General features: G+C 39.8%; 1 protein-coding gene across 1 annotated transcript in view; it reads right to left on the bottom strand.

Annotated features, from left to right (window-relative positions):
* The window catches only part of GLIS1 (GLIS family zinc finger 1), a 259,142-nt gene that overhangs the window by 22,105 nt on the left and 217,923 nt on the right, over positions 1–19,114 (bottom strand). Inside the window, exon 8 of the mRNA XM_073357637.1 lies at positions 8,531–8,681. Within this exon, the coding sequence (XP_073213738.1) occupies positions 8,531–8,681 (151 nt within the window). The remainder of the gene's footprint in view (positions 1–8,530; positions 8,682–19,114) is intronic.

Raw genomic sequence — 19,114 nt, 5'->3', positions numbered from 1 at the left:
GGGCAGTCGCACCACCACATTGCCATAATAGCAGAAGCGGGATAAAAATTCAACAAACAATGCGGGAGCAGGATTAAAAAAATATCCCTGCACAGGGCTCTGTCTCTAGGTGTCTCATGAGTTCACAGACATCCCTTTGTTAGACACTTCATATGCATCAAATATAGCTATGGTATTTGGTATGTTTGCATTATTTGTCCTGTCCTATCCCCATTTGGGTAGCTGGGGGTGCATATACAACTTTGTATTATTCCCACAATTTACACTAAACCTCTTTGTCTCAATGTTATTACTACATAAGAGTTTATCTAGAACCTATTCAACTGTACAGAACCAAGAATAAATATACAGCCAAATATACAGCCAAATAGATTTTTCAAAACCTTCTGAGAGGACAGGGATATATACCCCCCCGAATTTAACCATATTGCGGTAGCCTGAATAAGAAATGGCCTTTATATTTTGCTTTAGCCACACTGTGTTCAAAAACTCTTCATGGACAAATTCTACAGAACAGCAAATAATAAAGCTATATTTTTAGCCATTTTAAGGCAACCTTCTTCATGGTCCATTACTTGGATAATCTTTCTAATCTGTTCCTGAATACTGAAAATACAGCACAATATGCTTAATAGGAAACTACTTGCAGGGAACTGAAAAACAATGAAATTCACTTCAACCTAGGATACTTTTTGAATCATAATAATTGAGGATGAAATCTAACCACAGCATAGAAATATTGAAGGCATGGATGTTTTCAATATGAACAGTGGCTCACTGTTGGGTTTTTTAATAGAAAATCTTGACTGGCAGATTCCTCTGCTAGACAATAGGCCCCAATCCTTTTCCCATTGAGCTCAGTGGGAACCATATCAGATCCAGAGTGAAATGTCTGTACTTTATCTCAAATAAATTCTTGTGTATATTGTGCAATTAGACTAGACTTCAAAGCTGCTTCTCAAGTCCAGTCTAATACCACACTGCAAAATATTGACTTTGATAATTGTATCTACCACATACTAGTCTGAAGGAAAGATTCTGTATAGTGCTCTGGTTAGAGGCACAATGTTATATTTAGTTTCAAAAGCTGATAGATTTCAGTGAAACCAGGTGCTACCATAGAATTCCTCATTCCAACTCTTTCATTCATAAAACCTTGCCTGCTCAACAATTTTGTTACTTATATTATGAGAATGTGCAATTCAGTTCCAGAATCAGGAGATATATTTTTTTTGGGGGGGAAGGGGGGAGTTAACACTGGTTTTCATCTCTTCCGATGTATTAAAAATGATGTGTAAAGCTCTGCTAATCTGGTCTTTGGATAGCACCCAATCTCTTGCCACATGTTTCTGTTCTGGGTCTTGCCCTATGGGAATTTCTGTCAGCACATGCTCAGGAAACAGTTATACCATTTAAAAAAAAAAAAAACAACAACAACAGACTATCTGAAGTTTGGTGAACCTTGCACTAATCACTGCCAGGTGTCTTTGGCTAGTTCTCTGAAATGCATGGAATCCTTTTCCACCCCTATAATAAATCCCTCATTGTAGCTCACCTTGCTGGGCATCATTGCATTTTATTATCCTTTCCCACAAATGATGAGCAAACAAATTACTGGGTTGTAACATGTTGCACATTTTACATAGACTGAGGCTCTACTCTGGGATTGCAAGTTATTCCAGCGTGTTTCCATTTTCTTGTTGTTGGGACACTGGTTGTATTGAGAGTGGGAAACTGGAAGTCAGAGGCTCTGGTTTGTCACGAACATGCAGTGTGAACTTGCAAGTAAATTAACCTCCATGACATATCTTTAAAAAGAGGCTAAGGAATACCAACCATTGTGGGCTCTTGAAAACCCTACTAGGCACCTGAATATCTTTAAAAATCTGGCCCTTAGTTGCTCAGCATAGAGGGCCGGATTGGATAACCTCTCAAGGTCCCTTCCAGCCCTGCAATCACATGATTGTATGATTTTTAACTTCAGGACAAGCTGTCATGCAATCTCTTTGTATGGCTTACTACTAAACCACTGAATTTGCTAAAAAGCTACAAGAATATCAGGTTTACAGAGACTAAATATTCTGTTCCTCTGACTATCACAGAAAACATTAACTAATGGTTACAGCACATGACTGGAAGTCAAAAAACTTGGGTTCTAATCACCGCTCAGTCAAAGGCTTCCTGAGTAACTCATGTAACCTCTCTTTTCTCCCTGTAGCATTATTATTTCTTAATTTGAGACTGTATCACTTACACCACATCTCTGCGGCCGGTATCTTTATTTGTTAGTGCTTGCTTTTAGACACTCAGACGGAAGACACTATCGAAGTGACATCATAAATGTCAATCCACCTATTTTAGAAAAATGTAATATTAAATAAATGTTCACCTACATCTCGGTACAGTCAGGAAAACGTCAGTGCTCTATCAGCAATCAGATGCTACATTTTTCTTAGCCAAATATTGCAGAAGTGAGGCCACTTTAATGCTAATTTTGCTAAAACCAGGATAAGCCTATCTGGATATGATTATAAATGAACTCTGTTCACATTTTCTACAATGAGATAAATGACTTGGGATTCGAATCCAGATGCTTTTAATTACTGTTTTTCTTTGTTACATAAACCTCAGTCCCGCACCTGTACATTGTTCTTTCTTTGGACAGATGTACTGATGCCCCTTTTGCGTGCTCAGATCCATAACACTGAGATAAATTATGATGGGTTCTTGGCTACCTCCACTGAAAATGTTTTCTGCTTTCAGAGATATCTGTTTCTTGTTATTGGGTTTTAGTGCTTTTAAAGGAGAATAAAACACTGACTTGTGTATTCTATTATAAATGAGGAGTAGTCCCAGTGGAATCCACAAACAATGAAGGATACATTTTTCTGGTCCCAGGAACTATTATAAAAAAGGTGTTGGTATTTAGTTCCATCCTCTAAATAGTAGAGGCTTGTTTGTTTCCCACAACTATTCTAATAATGGGCCAAATCTTACTTGCTTTACTCATGTGATCTCACTGCCTTCGACAGGGGTTGACCCTTTAACATGCAAGAAAGAAAGAACTATTAAAATAAAAATGATCTGCAATAGTTTTTTAAAGAATTATCCTTTTCTGTTTTGTTTTTGGAACCAATTTGCTAAATTCTATCATACACTACAATCACACTCCAGAAAACCAACTACTTGTAAAGTGAAACCCTTAAAGCCGCTGCCTGTGTCTGATCCCACCTCACAGGATACAACCCTTCTAAACTCCTTCATTCACAAAACCATCCCTGTTCTCCTCTCACCTCCTTGCCACAGAGCCAGGATAAAACAAAAAATTCCACACAGGAGAGCCCTATCTAGCCACCCCACTCCCTCTCCTGCAAGGCTTTCACCCCTACAGACATTAACTTTACTTTCCTGCTATCCACTAATACAATTCTTCTTCCCCAGTCCTCAAGCTACCACCACAACCTCAAAGTGGGGGAAAGAAACGGGGACATTTTACAAGGCTCACATCTCAGGAGGGTAGTCTGAGCTGGTGGAGGGTAGACTGAGTGTTTCCACTGCTGGTTTTGTGGGGAGGAAACCCTTTAGTCCTCATTCTTGTTTGCAATATGCCCACTTCATGCCACTCCGGCAATGTAAAGAGGCGCTAAGGTAGGAAGATCCTTTACACTGCGAGAGTGGTGTAAAGTGGTCATAGCAATGTATTTTCTCCTGCACATTTTTACCTTAAAAATATCAGGAATATCAAGTCTGGTCTTCCCTGGTTAAACAGCTGTTAGCAAGCACAAATAAATTAGCATTTTAAATGATCTAACTAAAAATATTCCCTATCATTTGCTCAGCTTTAAGACTTTTGTGATGTCATCATCTCATTAATTCTTCAGTAGCCATAGATTTTACATGGCAGATATGACCTAAATTGCTACAGAAGTGTGAACAATTAGTGTCTCAATCCTTCTTAAGGGATAAATCATCCTTATTGGTAGAATTGTCATTATTTGTCAGTAGCCCTTGACTTCCTCCAGGAATGTAAATGCTATTTGCTATATGCAATGCATGTGACCGAGGTCACATAGCCATATGCAAAATGATTGAGTTCAAAGACTTTAATGGAACCTTGCTCCAACTCCATATACTGAAGGGAAATTCAGTTTTGCCTATCCATGGGCAAAAAATGTAATGGACCTGAGCAAGAGTGCCTAAACCTCATGACCTTCTGTTAGCAAGGCTTACAATTACACGATAATTGGTGCTGTTAGACTGTTAATGTATGCAGAATTATAAGATTATCTACTTTTCTTTTTAAAACCATGTCATAATGCTGTGGAGATTACACTATACTGTGTGGTGTTTATTATCTCCAGGGTGAATAAGATCTTGCAATAGTTGTACCAATTTATACCAATGGCTCATAAAGTCTGAATGACTACTACTCTACAATAGTTTAGTGATCTGAAAATAAAAGTATAGAGAACTGTATTTCATAAACCACCCTATTCTCTATTATTTCATAAACAGGACCCTTCTTTATATATTTCTGTGCATATTCTACAAAAGAGGGGGATATCTCTCTCTCTATATATATATATATACAGATATAGCAAAACAGATACCTTGTTTATATTAGAAAAGTGCACCAGTTTAATTAAATCAATACACACACTGGTATAAACTGGTATAAACTCCTGATGGAACCCACTCAGACTAGTTTAGCTAAATTAATATAAGCAAAGGTTAAAGTTGGTAACTTATCAGTGCAAGCTAAATTAGTAGGCTAAACCAGTTCAAGTGGGTCTACACTGGGGTGTCCACAAATTTAACTAGATGGATTTTTTAAACTGGTTTAGTTATATTCATGCAAATTTTGTAGTATAGACCAGACCAGGCATAACATCAATATAGGAAAGCCAAAGGTTAATACTAGGAGTTGTTTTTCTATCTTCAGGGTGCTACAAATTAAAATGTACTATCTTTGCAACTGCTGAAGTTAAACAGTTTTGACATTACTTATAGCATTTGCCATAAATAATATTAAAGTAACTCTTCATTACCTGAAATTAAAAAACAAACAAAAACAACCTGGATCATTACAAGCCCTTACATTCTATGTGCCAAAATATTCCTAAATCAGACACTTCTACTTCAATTAATATTAGTATAAATTAATGTAAAATTACTTGATCCAGCAAGCTGTGCACTTCATACCAGAATTTAAAATAATTCCATACATATCATATAAAGCCAGTGTAAATATATTTGGTAATGAAGTCAGATTCTGTTAGAACATTTTCAAGTGAATTAGATAATTTTGTCAAACTATTTAAATGTCTTCGCAAACCATTTGGGAAAACTAAGTGCTACACTTGGTATTGACTTTGGCAAAGGATGGTATAACCTAGTGTTTTGTTTTGGTTTTTTTAAAAGCCTTTAAATCAAATTCTGAATCTTCTGTCAACCTTGAGTAGACTATTTGTACTCTGCCCCGTGTAGCTTTTGGCATCTCACATATTTGATGACTCAATAATTACAGTTTTTGATAGTAATCATTCTGGTCCACTCCAAAGACTCTGGAATCCAATCTTGTCATCACATTGATTCACAGTATAGAAATTCTTTAAATGTACCTAAACATGGATGCAGAGATGGGTGATGAATGAGGCAAAATGCTATATGTATGTCTAAACTGAAAAGCAGTTCATATAGAGTTTTAAATGTTTATTTCTCTCCATGCAGTGTACGTTTTTATCTGAATAAAGATACAGAACTATTAACTGACAAAGACAGACCCAATAATTCCGCAGCTCCAAGCATTAGATTATAAAGTGGTTTAGTTGATTAAATTGATGAATACTTTCATTTAGTATGGTTTTGTGTAAAGTATGAGATTTTGATTAGTTCAGACTATATTTTCTATCTTAAGTAAATGCTATTAAAATATTGTCTTTATTTCAGTATGTAATGAAAGTGAAAACAATTAAAATATAGCAAATGTATTTTATGGACTAGCTAATACAATGACCAAAATAACAGGTTACTTTGAATATAGTAAATGCTATTTTAAATGCTGAAACATCCCCAGTCACTGTGTAACGAACAAAATGCCTTGTTTTGAAATAGACATTCAAAGAATATGTTCCATTCTTAGTTTCCTGATGGCTGGTTCATAGTTAGAACCCTGTTATTGTCTCAACCTTATATTACGTCATAGGAAATTAACTATAGTGTTTCTGTAACCACTTTGCATTTCTTAAGTACATAAGCATTGGGAGATAATAAATCAGCACACAATTCTCACACAAGAACAAACGCTTATTCAGCAAAAATGGAAAACCATTCCAATGTGAAACTCAAATTGTGACCAAAGCAAATGAATAGTTATCCGCTCCTGGCACTCACTAAGCAATCAAAACTTGTGGAGAAGGTTCCAATTAAAAACTTGACTCTCAGCTTTTTTTTTTTTAACTCAAAGGGAACTGATTTTCTTAGAATGAAGACAACAGAGAAGCATCAGTAAGAGTGAATCTATGCAGTCCAGAGCGCTCAGCTATAGAGTCTGAAATGCTGCTATATTATGCTCTCACGTTAGCCATGTCTTTGGTTTTATTATTGTTATGGAGGTGAGCAAATATGTTTCAAACGTTAAAATGTCTTAAAAACAAACTCAGAACTCACCTGTGCAGCTGGCATGTGAAATACTTCCTTAGTTTGGTTATATTGTTTTCCGTTGGGATTTTTGGTGCTAATTTCACATAAGGTGCACTTCCAGAACCACCACCCACACTCAGTCACTGGACGGCGCCCTGAGGATTTACATAGGGGTGAGTGGGAGGAAGAGATCCTTCTCCTCTTCTAGGTTGATGTGTCCCCCTCCCACAGGAGGAAAAAAATGGCCCTTGGATCTGCTTCATCGTGGATTTTTCTCACCCCATTCCTACTGTCCACTCACTTCCACCTGTGGGTATGGCGAACCCTCGTGAAACTGCTCCACAACTAGTAGGGGATCTGTGACCCCTGAATGGAGACCCCTGCCTCGAGGCCTATGCTGTAGAATCATGCTGGGTCTGCTCCTGGGCAAGAGAGAGGTGAGAATTTGCTTCCCAGTGCATAGCTTAGAACCAGATCCATCCATCTTTTTAAACCAGCATGGAAACTGTTACAGTGAAAATAAATGAGTGGAGCAAAATAAAAGTTTGACTCCTGTTTTTTGGGGGGTTAGAGAGGATGGTCTTGTGGTTAAAACACAGGACAGGGAGGCAGGAGAGCTGGGCTCTCCCATAGGCATCCTACATGACACTGGGTATGTCTTTTAGAGACAGATGGGGTCTGGTCCTCTGTTGGTGCAAAAGGGTGTGGGGGCATGTGTGTGCTCAAGGACCCTTCCCACTCCCATGTGCCCCTGCACTGGGGCCAGCTGTAATGTGGCTGCGACGTACAGGCTCTATGTGAGGTGAGTACTGCCACTCTCTGCCTAAAAGGGGAGGACAAATGTACTTTCTCCATCCTTTGCACTGGCCAGAAGAGTGGGCTGGATGCAGGGGAGGAGAAGTTTAGGTTTACTGCAGTGTGCACTACCCAAATGATCCAGGAGGAATTCCTCCTTGGGAGCCTGCTCCCTTGCCACATGCCACTACTGTAGGACTACACCTTAAGGGTACAATTAAATTTGTAATCTCTCTGGGTTTCAGTTTCCCCAGCTACATATTGGGGTTGAGGAGGGATGGTAATTACACTGGAATGGGACTGAAGAAATCTACATTAAATGCTGGGCACTGCTAAAGATCTTGGGCAAGTCTGTGTGTCTGAGTTCCCCATCAGTAAAATGGGGAGAGTGCTCTTGTCCATGATGGGGGCGCATTGGAATTAAAATTCATTACTCTGTGAGCTGTTCAGATATGATCAATAAGAGCACTAGCTAGGAATCTAGCCAGAGAGGCAGATCCCCTACTTCAGAGGGGAGTTGTGAGGCTTACAGTAATTCCTTCCTGTTTGTAAAGTGCTTTGAGAGCCTTGTATAGAAGGGGTAAGATACTGTAAGAAGACATCATCTATTAATACAACATACAATGAATGGCTTCATGTAGATTTCACTTAGTGGGTCCCACTCTCAGCACTTCAACACAGCAGTTATGTACCAGAGAGAGACAGTCTGCAATCCTTAAACAAATAGTTCTCACTCAGGCAGCCACTGCCTTATGATTCTACAGGCTGTACTCTGGCTGCTGAGATAGGAGTGGGTATCCCAGTGAAGTCAATAGGAGCCCTGTGCACATAGCCAAAGCTATAACATGCCACCAAGGAAGAATATTTAAAAATAAAATGATTATAAAATCTCAATGCAACGACACAGTATGAAGAACAATCTAAAATTGTTTTCAAAACAAGGAAATGAAGTTGTTCAATCTAGACCCTTTCTGAGTATTCATACCATACTCAGTAACCTTCTCAATGCATTGAACAGAGTTTAACATAAACCCAACGACACGGGATTAAGTACATCTTTGTAGAGTGATGCATGCTTGCTTAAAGTACATACCCTTCCCTGGTACTCTCCAAAGGTAACAGATGATGGTGTGGACTGGCAAGGGTTGATTCCAGTGGATGGTGTCTTGAGGGTATGTCGTGAATAGGTGGCAGGAGACCTGGTGATGGTCCATTATGGTTAGCACTGGAACCAGTGTACATGCCTGTGAGGCAAACAAATGTAATTTTGCAAACTAAAATGAGCATCCTGAAGAAGGAAGGTTTGTTTCATATCCTATTAGATTAGATGCCTACCACTGAAAATAACCTCTTTTTATTAAAAAAAAAAGAAAGAAAGAAAAGGAGGACTTGTGGCACCTTAGAGACTAACAAATTTATTTGAGCGTAAGCTTTCGTGATGCAACTCACTTCAGCTCACTTCATCAGGTGCAACTGTAGCTGTAGCAGACGAAAGCTTATGCTCAAATAAATTGGTTAGTCTCTAAGGTGCCACAAGTACTCCTTTTCTTTTTGCAAATACAGACTAACACGGCTGCTACTCTGAAACCTAAAAAAAAAAAAAAGTTTATCAACTTCTAAAGCACCTCTCAGTATGGAAGTGACCTTTATCTTAATTGAGAACAACAAAAAGCCCTTGATTAATTAATTAATTAATACAGCACCTTCATTATTCTTCTAAATTGGAATCTAATCAGTGGTATTTCCTATGACCACTCATTTTAGACTCTGTGTGTCTAATTTTCCTTTAGCTAGCATCATTGTACATTCAAAGTAACTCTACTGATGCCCATGGTGTAAACCTGATGAGATCACTCTGTCCTAAGTCTCATGTGGAGGCTGGTAGCCAAATCACTGATCTACAGTTTGCTTGGGTTTTTCTTTTCTTTTTTTTTTTTGGAGGCCGGGGGGGAGAGGACAGGGCAGGGGAGCTTTTGGATGAAGAAATCACCCAGAGATTTCCTGGCAGAGATTCCCCTGCATCCTGCCATTATCAGAGGTGGGACCAGGGTTTGACTCTCCTTGGTAAAGGCTCAGGGCCTGCCACTAAATCTGGCAGAGCCCTTGGGATCTGTGTGAGGCAAATGCCATCTGTGCGAGGCAAATGCCATCTGTGCAGAGACCATGTACACATACTTCAACTCTGGCACCCCAGCAGTGCCCTCCTGGCTCTCTGCCAATGAAGTCAGGCTACCACTGATGCCCTCAGACTGTGGCTTCCTTAGGGTCTCTCATGGGAAGGTGCCTGTGGGAAAGTTCAGACTTCTGGGATCTGTTTAACTTTTTCATATTTTCATGTAAGTGACATGGAGCGGGATGCAAGGTCAGCAGGGGGAAGATGCATATTTCCCTGGCCTGCCCTGACTCCAGCCCTTTCCCCACAGACTCTGGACTGTGGAAAGCTGGCTCCACAGGGCTGGGGCTAGTTCTGGTGCTGCAGAGACACACAAGCCTCTTCGTTGTCTACAGAGGGGGAAATCTGCATGTGGTGGACCCCATCAGGTGGAGTGAGCTGGCCCAAGGCCATTTCCCAATCCGGGTGCCTGAGCCTTCAGCCTCTTACTCACATGACTAGTACTCCTCTAGCAAACAGTTCAATTGATGGAAATGGGACTACTCTCCTGGGGAAAAAGTGGCAGGACTGGCGAGCAGGTGCTGATTGAAATATGTAATTCCTTGATAATGCTACATCACTCCACATAGTGAGAGTCCCAGAACCCAAAGCTTTTTCTCTGCTCCGCGGAAAACGTCGGAGTTTTAGTATTTCATTTAGAAATCACTTTAATTTGGAAATAAATCAACTAACTTTCTAGTAAAGCAGGGTAGACATACTGAAGCAATTTTAAAATAACACAGCTTGAAGTAAATGGAATCTCAATGAATTAAACTAAAAAATGGAATGAGGATAGCGTTTAGGAAAATCATACCCTCAAAAATGAGGAAATTACATATCAGGGCTGTCAGCCTGTGTTACACGATGAGGCATACCAATAATAAAAATTGTATGACGACTTGCAAGTTGCCACGGAGACAAAGTGATGTTTTCTTTAAAGTTATGATGAGTTTACGTGGCACATCAGGCGGTCCCACATGGTCTACGGAATGGATTGCGGCAATATTTAATATTTAATGGATTTGCTGCCTGCCTTTTACAAAGATAGGCCCAGATCCTCTGAACACATACATACGAGTCCTTGACCAAAGTTCATTGAAGTCAATGGCAGCTCTTCCTTTGATTTTGGATCAGGCCTATGAGTAGCACCACTGAGCTGAAGGGGACTACACATGTTTGTAAGAAGAGGACTCGTTTGCAAAGCCATTTGACTAATAGCATGTATGTTATTATGTGACAGAGACCTTAGGAATACATGACAGCATATTTCCACTCGTGGAGAAAATAGCTTTATATCAACTCTCATTTATTCTTTGCTTAAACAGAATGCATCAGCATCTTCCACAACAGATAACTCTACCTCTGTTTCTATTGCTCTGTCAGATGTTTGCAGGTTCAATAGTGCACTCTGTTAGTTAAAGTTTTTTTATCAAGTTATGTCATCAACATACAGATGATCTGCCTATATTTAACCACAGACAATTTTATTACAACATATATTTATGATCTTCTCCTTGCTGGTGACTAGTTTCACACTATAATGGTATATAGACTTTGTATGACTCTTATCAATTGGCTCATTTTATTGAAGATTGAAAGTAAAATTTTTCGCAAACTCAAGCCCCATATCCTGTAAAGACTCACAAACATGGTAATGGAATGACTCACATGTTTACAGTTCAGCAAGTGTAGGTTTGGGGCCATTTGTGATGCTGATTCTAATGATTTGGAAAATGATTTGAGGAATGAGTTGAAATTTTAAATATGAAGGGAAATAAATAATTTACTGGGTTTGTTTCTGTTTAATTACAGTGACCTTATCCATATGTACTTTTTAGTTTTAAACTGATATTGGATTACCTGTGGCTGTTTTAACTATAGAGTTGTATATATTTCTTCTTTTACATACAATTTGGAGAACCACATTCATGTATGCATCTCTGGGGTTGCTAGAAAGATTAACTTTCTAATATGAATAAACTGATGTAAATTTCTCTTTTTGAAAGATCAATATAATAATTATAATACTGTACAAACTTTCTGTTTGAAAAAAACAAAAGCTGTTTGAAGTGTTATACAGGACCTTGAATGCTTTAAAAATATCCAGGCCAAAATTAGACTTGAAAGAATTACATTTAAAAAAAATAGCAGCAGAGATATTGAGACTTGAAAAGTAGCTATTACATATACATGATAATTACATTCATAGCCAATTAACTTTTTTCTTTTGCTACCATGACTCCATAATACACAAGATTCTGATGCTGTGCCCACTGACTTCAATGGGAGCTTTGCCGTCAAATGGGACAAATCATCTCGTCTAGGGTTATGATTTTTGGCTTAATTGCTCCCGTTAAAGTCAGTGGTAAAGCTCCTATTGACTTGAATGGGAGCAGTTAGGTCAATGCTGAGTACATCTGAAAATCCCCCCCAATAAATGTACACTGAAAGATATATGCTTTTGTATATTATTTCTCACAGCACCCACAAGTGTGCTAAATCCCCCACAGACACACACAGAGACATGATCCCTGCCCTGAAGGGCTGACAAACTAAAAACAGACATGAGGGAAGAAGGAGGGAATAACCAGACAGTAGGGAGGACTGGATCCTTCCTTAGGGTCTCTCCTCCCCACCAAGCGCACATTCCAGTCAATCAGGCTGAGTACGCTGGGAAATGGAGAGCTGAGTGTCATTTGTGTATTGATGGTATCAACATCCAAACCTCTCCCATGGGCATTACACAGATGTCAAATTGGTAAGCAAGAAGTCAGATCCACATGGAATTTGTGAGCGAGCTCTCTGACGAGCAACTGCTCATCATCATCGTCTGTTTGTTTCTCTTAGATTAAAGCGTAGAACCATAAAGCAAGATTCCATCCACCTTTGCCAGGGTCTGCAGATGAGTTAAAAGCCCTGACACCCCCATGAACAACAGTGTCAAAAACAGACCTAAATGAATCTTGGGCACATGATCTTTGCCCACTGCTAGGGGGAAATGATCAACTAGGCCAATGAAATCAGCTCTGTCTCAGCATCCAAAGCCAGACTGAAAAGGTCTGGAAAGTTCAGATGCTTCCAGATGATGCTGGAACTGATTTGTTGTCGCCTTCTCAGCAATCTTATTTCAATACAGAAGGTTAAAGGCAGGAATTTGGTCACTGTCCTAGAGGGGGTTTCAAATCCCCTCCCCTTACAACATACTGATTTTCACATTGCAAAAGTCTTCCTACCAGTTTACACATTTGTTGGCAGTCTGAAGCTATGTCAAATGATCATTAGATGTAGACTTTGAGTCAGAAGATCACATCTAGATGTGCTTCTTACACAGATTGAACTCAGATAAATTGGAGGGACAGTGTAGAGCAAAATACAGTACCTGTTCCAGGAATAAAGATAGACATTTTCTCTCCACAGCTGTTAGATTGGCACCTTTCACCATCAATAATTCACTTAAAAATTAAACATGAAGTGAATGATAGCTTTATCTGTGCAGCAGCTCGTGAACATGCATGAATATTCTACATTCTTGGATGGAGCTTGGAGTCTCTAAGGTTTAATGGCTTTCTCATGGACTGTCTTATTGTCTCAACTATTGACTATAATTTCAGTTCTTTATTGGGTCTGGTTCAAGGACGGATAACTTTCTTCCTTATTGGCTGGGTGCTAATAGAAGACCTGAGCCTAAAAAGTGTGGTCTGACCTCAGATCACATTCAATGAAATAGATAAAAGCCAGAGTGTTTGGAGGATGCGCAGCACCTCCCAAGACTGGGGCCAGAGTAATTAAGAACAAATCATAAACTTTGATGTGCCCCCACAGAGAAGCAGAGGGACATAACACACATAACACCCTCGCTGCCCTGGGTGGTCTAGGGAACTGAACATGCTCCATGGAGCTGCTCTTCCCCCTTAATGCATGTGGGTGAGAAGTATGCAGAGATGGGCAAGAAATGGGCGGAGTTTTGATTCTGTGCCCTCCCAACATGCCAGTCAGTATAGCTGGGATGTCCCATATGGGTAACTAATCTCTCATTGGTATGAACCAGTACAGATGACTTCCCACTAGAGCAATGTGGGAGGGGCCAGGGAAGGCACTGTGACTCTGAGTCACCATTTTACCCCTGGGTTGCTCCTGGGGCAGTGCACCCATGTGTCCATCCTTCTCAGTATGCAAAGTCACTATCTAGTCTCCAGTAAAACAAGGATGCAAAGATTAAATGTGTTTTAAGATTGTAGGGTATCCCTGGGCCTGTGCACATTCACTGAACTTGTAGAGTAGGAAAGAGAAATATGGCTTGATTTCTTGAACTATGTAGAGTTGTGAAGACCAAGAAAGCTGAAATACAGAGAAATAATTGACACTACTCATGAAGTGAGCTGTAGCTCACGAAAGCTCATGCTCAAATAAATTGGTTAGTCTCTAAGGTGCCACAAGTACTCCTTTTCAATTGACACTACTGTTCACTTTGCTAGCATGGGGTTTTTGCCTATAATTAGGAGTACATTTAGGCCCATGTGGCACACACAAAGGGATAGACGACTTACTAGTAGATTCCATGTTAGGCTGCAACACGAAATCAGCCATTTCTGTTGAGTCATTGTGAACCAATCTTCTATTTATTTAAAGTGAATACATTTTTATTTATTTTATTACTGCAAAGAAAGGCCACTTAGAAAATACATTAACTTCATTTCCTTCACAGTGTTAGGTCTTATTCTGAAATATCAGCATTGCTCAATGGAATTCATTTTTAACCATTGAGTGCTTTGAACTGCATATTTTCACTTCAGTTTCAAGAAACGCTGCAAGTTTAGATTTGTTCTAATTTTGATATCGTGATTGCTTCCTCAGGCAGACCGCCCATTGGAAGCTCTGCCTGCATGAGGACCGAAAGAGCAAGTCCTGCATTCTTTGGAGTACACATAGCATTTTAGGTGTCACACTGGCAGGGAAGAATGCATATGTACAGTATTGCACAGAGTAGCACCAGGTATCTGCTTGCAAAGTAGGGTATGGCCAGAGGGGCAAAAGGGAGGGGAACTCTGGCACCTCTTGTGCACTGAGAATGGAGGCTCCATAAAGCCTGAAAATACAGACTCTGTATTTACATTGCAAAAAATGGTGCATGGGGCAGCAGCTGCTATTCCAGCTCTGGCTATGCCAATGGGAATAGCGCAGCCTGAACAGGTTGGAGGTATGAATTCCATCCTCCAGCCATGGTAGAGTCCTCCAGGTGAAGCTGGTTTTCTATGCAGGAAGGGAAGAAAGTGAGCTCTTTAGGGTAGGGACTATGTCTTCCAATATGCGTGGCTAGCACCCAGTAAATTGATGATAATCTGACAATGGCCCAATCCTGCTCCCTCTGAGGTCAATTTTTCGCTTAATGGAAGCGGACTCAGATCCACATTCTGCAAAATTTCATTGTCTCTCCTAGAAAATCTATATGTACGAAAAACTCTCTGTGACCATGGCAAATCTCCCAAAAGGCTGCAATTTCGTCTTTTCTCAATGTTTGTAAAATTTTTCTTCCAGGTTTTTTTTTTTAAATGGAGAACTATCTCCTAGCTGCAGAAAGTTGCATGAAAGCCTTATAAATTACGGACACAGTTTGGGACTGTGCATCTCAGGCCTCTTAACACATTAGCTACTTCAGTTTATAAATACATGTCATCAATCAAAATTTTAAATGGTTTAACCTTTAGCCTTAACATCTGTTCCCAAACCAGTGCTCTGAGCATCTGTGATTAGTGCCTTTTCATGACGTGTGCCAAGTAAGAGCAAAAATCAATAATTAAAATGCAAGCCCAGATAGGACTTGAATGAAGATAGAAGCAGCATGTAAAGCTTCCCTTGCCGTAGACGATGCTCAGTCTCTGACCATAGTGCTCTTCCTCCAACGATTTCTGTGGCATATTTGAGGTTTAAATTAGGCAACAGTGAAGCAATCTAGCAATGGAAATAAAAAGGAACGAGGTCTGAGCAGCTGCGTACTGTGGATTCCTCTTCATGCCACAGAGCATTCTTTCCCTGTAATATTTGCCACTGGCCTAAGCACAAGCCTGCTTTGAAGTTGGACACAGGGGATGGGAACTTTTTAAACATTTCATTTCTGCATTGTTGGCTTTCATCTCTGACATACTTAAAATATGCTGCAGCTTTAACTTGGAAAAAAAAAAAAGTCCACAGTAATTCAAGTAATCCCAGAGGCCCAAGGCTCTGCACATTAATATTGTGGTTTCTTTGAAAAAATACATGAGCATTTTCAAGTGGAATGAAAAGGACATTATATATTTGTCCATGTGGTATACTATATACCATGCTGAAGCCTGACTTGTCCTGAAATATTGCTGTTGCTTATTTGAAAGAGTGAACATATCATTACAAACTATAGGCGACTGTGTGAATATCCTTTCACTTTGATTCTGTAATGTTCAGCGCTATATTATATATGCTCTAAAATGATGATGGATCATTTTTGCCACTGTAATAGTGGGGCAGGTAATATGAGGTAACTTCTGTTTCACTGTAAAACAGTCTCTCCACCTTGATTTATTTCCTCTGTCTCTTTCTCATATGGAGTAATGTGACCTGGTGGAAGTATAGGAAGAGATTTACTAAAACTAGATCTTAAAAATACCCCAGTGACAGATTAGATACAGTCAGCCAAGAAATCATATTGGGAACGGATTGGTATTATTGAGAAACACAGGATATTCATGAACTAGAGCAATTTTACCTCTAATACTATAACTCAGAGATGCTTAAAGCCAGGTTTCCAAAAGAGCTGAGCTTTCATTTATACACCAAAAAACAGCACAGCCTGACAGTGTGAGGGGAGAGCCTGCAGCAGCCTTCTGGAGGATCAAACACCAGGGCTAACTTGAAATGTCTGTGTCAGGGAGAAAGGGATGAGGCTTTCACAGCTTGGAGAAATATGAGCATCCTATTCTCTGATCTTTCTTCTGTAATGTCAGAGGGTGGAGCAAGCTGGGCAAGGTTGTGGTGGGAGGAGTGTCTCAGGCTTTAGGCTCAGAAGCTAGGTATGGTCTCTGAACCTTTTATCTGTGAGCTCAATTTTCTCCCTATTTTCTAATACATTTTGTTTTACTGAGGACTTTTGGGATCTTAGACTGGTCATGGGACTATTCACTGTAGTCCATCCTGTGGAGATATACATGATCCTTCAGTTTCTTCATAGAAGAGTTGAAGCGGCTGGGGAAATCCACACAGGGCTCTCAGCTAATGGGACCGACCAAGGAGCCAATCCTGGAGGTGCTGCTGGTGCCCTCATGAGTTTGAACAGCCCAGGTGATAAAGTTAAAATGATTCCTCCACATTCCTATAGTTCCTACATCTTCCTGCCACACTGAATGAAGGAATATAACAATACTGTAGAGCATTCTGTATGTCATCACAGAATCTCAATAACATCCTGAGCATTAAGGGTCACTATCCTTTCCCATTGCATCTTATTCTCAAGGAGTTATAATTCCACTATTTTAATTTACAATAGGCTGAAAGTGGTTATAGAAGGTGTCAATCAGGATACAATCATTTTTTGAAGACCTGGACTGGTAAAAAGCTGAAGATCTTTTGTAGATTCAGATGCTTCTCTGAGTTGCTCTAACAAAGCGCACAAAGGACACTAGGACCCCTTGTGATGTGTGAGGGACTCAGCGCCAGGAATTCTTGTATTGTAACCCCAGTTCACCATGGACTCCATGTCTGTCTGTGAACAAAGGCATTTAGGGTTTAACTACATTAGAAAATTTGCACCAATATAACTAGATCAGTTTAAAATCGATCAATGACACCAGTGCAAACATCTTACACAGATGCAATTAAACTGGTTTAAATTTCACTTGAATCAGTTTAAGTCATGCTTAAAGTGACTTAAGTTAATGCTATATTAATTTAAATTGGTTTAAATATGTTTGTGTTAAGGGTTTGCACCTATGTAACTAGATTGATTTTAACACCAGGGCAAGTTTTCTAATATAGACCAAGCCTTAGACTCACATTTTCAGAAGTGACCTCCTCTACTTTTGAGTGGCTCACTTTTAGGAACCCAACTTGAGAAACCCACGATGCTCCCCACTACATAGACTGGAAATTGGCCTCAGCTCTTATGCCTGGAGTCCATGGTCCCCCATCCCTCTGTGCACACCTACAAGGACCATGGACAGTCTATCCATAACTGGTATTTATGTGGATAGCTATTTAAGCAAATACAGAATGAAAACAGCAAATTAATGTTTATTACATCCTCTCTCTGGAGACTCTGTCACTTTGGATGGGCTAGCACCAGCAGGAGAGTGAATTTGTGTGGGGGGGTGGAGGGTGAGAAAACCTGGATTTGTGCTGGAAATGGCCCACCTGTTGATCACTTTAGATAAGCTATTACCAGCAGGACAGTGGGGTGGGAGGAGGTATTGTTTCATGATTTCTGTGTGTATATAAAGTCTGCTGCAGTTTCCACGGTAAACATCTGATGAAGTGAGCTGTAGCTCACGAAAGCTCATGCTCAAATAAATTGGTTAGTCTCTAAGGTGCCACAAGTACTCCTTTTCTTTTTGCGAATACAGACTAACACGGCTGTTCCTCTGAAATCTATCCAGACCATTCAAGGTGATGGATGCAAAATGAGGCAATACATCTCTTCCATTTCTAATGTGCATCTGTGGTAAAAAAAGCAAACAAGATGCTAGGATGCATAAGGAACAAGATGGAAAATAATACGGAAAATATTATAATGCCATTATATAAATCAATGGACTGGCCTCATCTGGAATGCTCTGTGAAGTACTGGTCACCCCATTTCAAAAAGGATATATAGGGGATTCAGAGCCTGGTGACAAGAGTGATTAGGGGCCTGGAAAAACTCTTGTGAAGAAAGATCAAAAAGATTGGGACTGTTTACCTGAGAAAAGAGGCAAATACAAGGGGACCTGTTAACAGTATATAAAGTGAATGGTCTAGAGAAGGAAGATGCTTTTGTTCCCACGCTCTTGTAACAGGAAAAAAGTGGCATTTACTGAAATTGAACGTTGGCAAATTCAAAATTGATAAAAAGAAATATTTTCACAAAACATGTAGACTGTGGAACTCACTGCCACAGGATGTTGCTGAGGCCAAGAACTTAAGATTCAAAGCAAGACTGGACATTCACATGGACAAGAAGAACATCCAGAGTTATAATATAATAAAGTTAACAAAAAAGTGATATAAAACCTCATGTTTCAAGTTTAAGTCAATCTCTAATTATTAGGGATTATTATTATTTGTATTGAAGCAGGAGCCTCTGGACCAGGCCCCTATTGTGCTAGATGCTGTACAACACAGAACAAAGAGACTGTTCTGGTCCTGAGGAACTTACAATCTAAGTAGGATGGGGGAAGATTATTCAACATTTGCCTATTGCAGGGTGTCTTGCATGTTCCTCTGACGCATCTGGTGATGGCCATTTACAGGGACAGAATACTGGACTAGATGGACCATAGGTCTGATCCAATCTGGCAAGTC

This window comes from Lepidochelys kempii, chromosome 8 (assembly GCF_965140285.1).
Source record: "Lepidochelys kempii isolate rLepKem1 chromosome 8, rLepKem1.hap1, whole genome shotgun sequence".
Classification (NCBI taxonomy): domain Eukaryota; kingdom Metazoa; phylum Chordata; order Testudines; family Cheloniidae; genus Lepidochelys; species Lepidochelys kempii.
Note: the sequence above shows the minus strand (reverse complement) of the source record. Positions and strands in the feature narration are given on the sequence as shown.